The sequence below is a fragment of the Diabrotica undecimpunctata genome, chromosome 9, assembly GCF_040954645.1.
Source record: "Diabrotica undecimpunctata isolate CICGRU chromosome 9, icDiaUnde3, whole genome shotgun sequence".
NCBI lineage: Eukaryota > Metazoa > Arthropoda > Insecta > Coleoptera > Chrysomelidae > Diabrotica > Diabrotica undecimpunctata.
Window position 1 is genome coordinate 25261967 of NC_092811.1, and position 6630 is coordinate 25268596.

General features: G+C 34.7%; 2 protein-coding genes across 6 annotated transcripts in view; one reads left to right on the forward strand and one right to left on the reverse strand.

The window, feature by feature from the left end:
- LOC140449695 (uncharacterized) overlaps window positions 1–6630 on the forward strand; it is a 189127-nt gene that overhangs the window by 23732 nt on the left and 158765 nt on the right. The gene's annotated exons all lie outside the window — the stretch shown is intronic.
- LOC140450471 (uncharacterized) lies at window positions 1886–3043 on the reverse strand. The gene has a single exon (XM_072544115.1). The coding sequence runs from the start codon at window positions 3041–3043 to the stop codon at window positions 1886–1888; it is 1158 nt and encodes a 385-aa protein (XP_072400216.1).

Consider the following 6630-nt stretch of genomic DNA (forward strand, 5'->3'; position numbering starts at 1 on the left):
TACTTATTTCCTACCAGTTTCAAGGTACCTATTGTATCTTCCTCCACAATAGTGAAACATTTTGACGTACAAGTTTTATTTACTGGAGAAAGCTGTACTTCGGACATGTAATGAGAGGTATCAAATATGGATTGCTAAAAAATATTATGCAAGGAAAAATAGCAAGCAAACGTAGTCCAGTAAGAAAAAAGACTTCTGAAAGGACAAGGTAAATGAAGAAGAATGCATATAAGTTATTATTTATGTCTTTTATGTAGTTTGAGTTTATCTTTTTTATGTCTTTTGGTTGGTGTTTTATTGGAAGTCCCCCCCTAGAAAAATGTCTAGATCCGTCACTAGAAGAGTGAGACGTGGACCCGAAATAAAGAACGACTATTATCTGGTATTAATTGCATTTCTGCAATTTGTCAGTAAGAAGTCAATGCATTCCATGTGATTTCTTTATCTAATATACCTAGATATTTCACTTCTTTCTTGTATGATAGTGTTATGTTATCTAATTCGATATGTTGACTTATCGGTGTGTTGTGCCTGGTAAAAATATTAATGCTGAATTTATCAGGAGCAATATTTAAACCTATGTTCTGCATGGCCCTAACCAACGGAGTAAAGTCGTCTGCGTATTGGATTAGTTCTATTTCTCTTGTAACTGAATGTAACGAAGCAGTAATTAAATCGAATAATAGCGGGGATAATAACGTCGATCGTGTAGTTGTTGTTTTCACAGTACTAAAAACTTCTGGAGTGAACCTCGTATATTCGAAGGTTATAATAAACATATGTAAATTTGTCCTCAAAGAAATAAATTATCGTAAATCTACATTTCAATTGAAATACTCATTACCTATTACCATATTATAGTAACTCTTTATAACACAAAAAATCATCAATGCTGGTAATTCGTTCTTTTAATCGAAGTTAATGTGATCACTGATAATAAATTACACAAGATTCTATTTTTAGCCGTTACTGTCAATACCTTTAACCCAAAAATGGAAATGCGAGCGACAACAAAACCGATCGACGGTTTCACTTTTATTTGCATTTTTTGTGGGAGTTTTTACGAGGGGTTAACAGACATGTTTCGCAGATGACAAAATACGCGGGACTGGTGATATGATATCGAATATGACATGACACATAAGATTATCGATGAATGTAAGACGTGACACGTCTTATATTTACTGATAGTCTAGGAGCCAGTGGGGGTTGAGTATGCACTTTTATTGTATTGTATCTCCTAAACTATTAGAGATATTTAAGGTACTAGTTAGATTAGAAAGCTAAAAAAATGTATATTTCAAAAAATAAATAAATAATTTTAGCTCCTTTATTAGATACGAACTGTTGGAATTGAACATGATTTTTAAATATTATTATTATTATTATCTTTGAATTAAACAAAAAAAAATTTTTTTCCATGTACTAAAAAGAGTAGTAGAGGGTTTGTTAAAGGATGTTTCAGTCAAGTCTCAAAAAAGGTGTCCGATGGCGGACACTAATTCTCAAGATACGTACATTGTAGGGGATGTAAGTTAAATCTCATTAGAATTTCAGAGTAATACAAAAACAAATCACTTAAACTAAACTGTATTGAAGAAATAAAAAAGGCACATGTAAAATATTTCGTAAGCGATAAATTTAAAACTAGCGTCCCTATTGTAACGATGTTGTGATGAGACTGTTTTCTGTCCGCAACTACCTGTAGCCCCTCTCTCGGGGTGTAAGATAAAGGTCGGGTAAAATTTAACTAAAAGTATATTATACGGGGTTGCTCGAAAGTTTTAACATTTAAGCCGCCTCCCTTGAACACCTGCAGGGGTTCAACAAGTAATCGAGGTTGAGTTAAAAGTTTGTTTCACCGTTTGTTTCACTGAAGCTTAAGTCACTGACCTGTGGGTAGAACGCACACCTTTGTCATTGGTCGCTTGAAACAACCTCTATTATTTTTAATTGTCACTGCACGAACTATTCCGTCACTACCCGCATGTAATTGAGTCACTCTACCCAGGCACCATCTTAAGGGTTCAGTCCCATCTTCCTTCACCCTCACTAGACTTCCAATTCTAAGAAGACTGTTAAAATGTTTTTTCCACTTAACTCGCTGCTGGAGGGATGAAATGTATTCCTTGGACCACCTAGTCCAATAACCTTGGATCATTTTTTGAAGCCTTTGGAATCTGCTAAGGCTGTTTTCCTTGACATCTAAGAAATTCCGTTCAGGTATTGCGGTCAATGTGGATCCAATTAAAAAGTGTGCAGGAGTAAGAGGAAGTAAATCGGAAGGGTCGTTAGACATTGGTGAGAGTGGTCGTGAGTTTAGGCAAGCTTCAATTTGACATAAAACAGTGGAAAATTCTTCATATGAAAGAATTGTATTGCCAATGACACGCTTTAGGTGAAATTTGACAGATTTTACTCCCTCCTCCCAAACTTCCCCAAAGTGAGGTGATCGTGGCGCAATAAACTGCCAATTGATACTTTCGGTAGTTAAATTGTCCCTAATAGTTGAACTAGAGGTATCAAAAAATTTGACAAGCTCATTTTTTGCGCCAACGAAGGTACTACCATTGTCCGAACGGATGGAAGTGCATTTTCCGCGTCGAGAAATAAAGCGTTTTAGCGTTGATAGCAAACTTTCCGTGGTCAAGCTGCTCACGACTTCTAAATGTATGGCCTTAGTTGCTAAACAGATAAATAGAGCTATGTAACCCTTGATAGTTTTATAATTTCGGGTGTGTCGATCTCTTAGCAAAAAAGGTCCTGCATAGTCAAGTCCATAGTTGTAGAATGGCCTAGAGGGAACAAGACGTGACGAGGGTAAATTACCCATAAGATAGGTTTCTAATTTAGGAGCCACCCTACAACAGATAATACAATCGCGAACGATTTTGCGAACCACTTGACGTCCATTAACGGGCCAAAATTTTTCACGAATGGAAGCTAATAGTAGTTGAGGACCGCAATGATTTAAGGTAAGATGCTCATTTCGTACAAGAATAGTAGTAAAGTGGTGTTTAGAATCAAGGACAATATTGAACATGATTTTTAAATATTATTATTATTATCTTTGAATTAAATAAAAAATATTTTTTTTCCATGTACTAAAAAGAGTGCGCTAGAGGGTTTGTTAAAGGATGTTTCAGTCAAGTCTCAAAAAAGGTGTCCGATGGCGGACACTAATTATCAGGATACGTACATCTTAAACAACAAATTTCAATGGGATTACTTAAAAAAGGGCCCTTACAAGACAATAAACCACTTTTTAGAAAAAAAAATCGAAAAATTAATTTTGACATGCAAAATTGGTAAAAAATCGATTTTTTTCAACTTTACCTTGAAATGTCCGCCATTTTGTTTTTGATTTTAATTTTCAATTAAAAGTGGTTGATCGTTTTGAAGGGACGCTTTCTTTAAGTAAGCTGCCTTCATTCTTTTATAAGAAACGTCTTGCCGAGTCTCTTCCAACGTCTTTTTCTAAATTTAATTAAAGCTAATAGTTACCGAGATATTTTATTTGTTTATAACCCAAAAAATTGTTTATAATTTTAAAACATTCCTGAGGCCGCCCAAATTCCATAAAGTGCGTTAGATAGAATTGTTTCTGATTTTTTTCAAACAATGTGCTTACATCAAGACGTAGATCAGTGTTGACACATATTATCAATGTTTTCATCATAAGAGCAGAGCTCCCATCGATGTGGAAAGTTGATAAAATTGGACCGTTACCGAATAACCCAACAGGATTTAATGAAATAGGACCAATTAGTATACTACCTACTGTTTCAAAGATCCTAGAGAAAATTATAAATCGGCGCATACAGATTCACTTAGATAAACATAACATTCTGCCAGAAAATCAGTTTGCTTTCAAAAAGGATCACAGCTGTGCTAGTGCCCTTTTAGAAACAACTGATGACATATTTGGTGCCTGCGATGATGGATTAATTACAGTGTTGATTCTTTTGGATTATTCCAAAGCTTTTGATAAGCTTAACCATTCTCTATTGATTTCAATGTATTGATTTGTGTAATGTTTAAGAATATGTTCTAAAGCAGTACGCAACTATTTCTTAAATAAAAAAAACTGCTCCCAAAATAATGATTTTAATGGAAAATTGTAAAAATTAACATTGTAAATTTTTTCTGATTTCTTTATAAAAATTACAATAAAGTCGTGATTTTTATTATTCTGTATTACATTATTCTTTATTTTGAATTACACTCCTCATTCGACTTGACATTGGTCAAATTCTAGATGTTGTCTTGAGGAAAAGCTTCCCATTCTTCCTTGAGCGCTAATCGAAGCTGCTCACGATTTATTAGAGCAGGTATTTTGTTTCTTATTCTTCGTTTAAGTTGGTCCCAAACATGCTTAATCAGGTTCAAATTTGGGCTTTGAGCCGACCAATTCATTTTTGGCACACCGCCGGTTTCCAGGTATTGCGTTACCATTCTGGCTACGTGTGGCCACGCGTTGTCTTGCATGAAAATAAAGTTTTCGCCCACAAATCCAGCAAAAGACATTGCATGCTCATCTAGAAAGGTAATGTATCGCCTTCGAATGAAATGCCTGCCAAAACATTACAGGGCCTCCTCCAAAAGCAACACGTGCTCGTCGAGCACAAGCAGCATATCGTTCCCCACGTCTTCTGTACGTTTTGATGCGACCGTCTGATCAATAAAGAACCATCCTGGACTCATCACTAAACAAATATTCTATCTAACAACTTTTTCCAATATTCTATCGTCCAATGTTCGTGGTTTCTAGTAAACTCAAGTCGGCGCTGTCGATGTGCTGCTGTTAACAAAGGTCCTGTTGCTGGGCAGCGAGCCCTTAAACAAGATTCCCTCAAGCTTCTTCTCACTTTAGAAGTGCTTAAGGTCCACCCGTGAGCATTTTGAAAACGGTTTTGTATTGCTCTAACCGTAAAAAAACGATTTTGCAAAGAAGTGCGTTATAAACAATGGTCTTCTCTGGCCGTCTTGATTCTTCTCGCGCCTGATCCTGGTCGTCGTTCATGAAATCCAGTCTCTACGAATCGTTGGTATGTTTTTTGGGTCATACAACGACTGACTTCATGCTGTCTGGCCACTTCTCTTTGACTCATTCCATTATCAATCAAAGTAACAATTTGAACAGATCTAGCAAATCTTTCAGTCATAGTTTTAAATTTAAAAATTGCACAAGTTCACTCTTTGAACAACTGTACACTACTGAAAGATTTTTGAAAAACAGAACAGACATATTCCAAGGAAAACAACGTACAAACAACACGTGCATTCTCCGACGTCGTATATCAATTTTGCGAACTGATTACCCTTAAAAATGATCTGTTGGCACCCATTGGCGGTGCTTAAAAGGGTTTCTGCATTCTGAGAGTTCATTTACAATAGAATAAATTGCATAAACTTAAAATTATTGAAAAATTCTTATAGAATTCTAGGTGGTCTCTTTTTAATGACGCGCAGTGTATATTGGTATGTCTAAGCAGGCATCTAATATGCTATCTAGTTATCTAGATATAATATATAATAATAGAAGTCAAGCTAATCATTACAATGATAAGGTATCGGACTATCTTAAAACAAACAAAGTTGTGCCACAGGGCTCTATATTGGTTCCCAAATTATTTAGTATTTATACTTCAAACTTTCCTGCTAATTTCTCTCCTGTAATCAGCACTATTTTGCTAGGGTTATAAGTGTTAACAATTGAAAAATAACTTCGATTAACTAGACTGATAACAGTTAAGCTTGCTGTTTACCAATTTAAATTGTTTTATTAATTGCTAGTCTATTTACTTATAATACTTTAGCATTAAATATTTAAATAATCTATATATCGCTATCTATTAATGATCGTTATTATACCTCACTCATATTATATATATAACAATTATTCATCCTTTCGTCGTTCTATACATGACACAGACACACTGATTACGGGCGGAAATAGCTGTCTAAATAAAGTGATGAAATCATTAGCGAATACGTAATAGTCCAATCCCATCAACACGCAATACTATAAAAAAATTATCGTAGGAGTGTATTATACATGCAACCTATCCCATTGCATGATGACGATTAGCTGCAAAAATTAATTTGTACCGGAAATATCAGATAAAAACAGGTACTTAAAATAGTTGAAGAGTTCCGAATAAATTTAAGAAATCAAGAAAAATAAAAAATGCACAACAGTGTAATTATTTATTAAAGGACAAATAATAGAAAAATAACAAAGACACAAAATTGGTCGATTGTTGTAACTACGACGATCGGTTTCCGGCTTTACAAATACAGCCAATCTTCAGGTCCAAGAGTTAACTTGTTACTTAACTAAGTTACTTAATCAATGCAAAAAGACGAAAAAGTGGAATGTTACAATTGTTGTTTGTTGGTAAAAATATAAATTATACCAATACTAATGCCTAAAACGCATTAATACGTCGTTGATATTAGAAAAAATGCTCTGAGAAGAACCATACAAATGGTTGCGACAATGTTTTCCGTGTATCTTTTCTCGCGACCATTTCTTCGAAAACCCTGCTCTAAGTAACCAACTATTTGTTCTGTTATTTACATTCTTTCTGTTTCTTTTATTGGTGTTATAAAATTAGGAGAAACAAG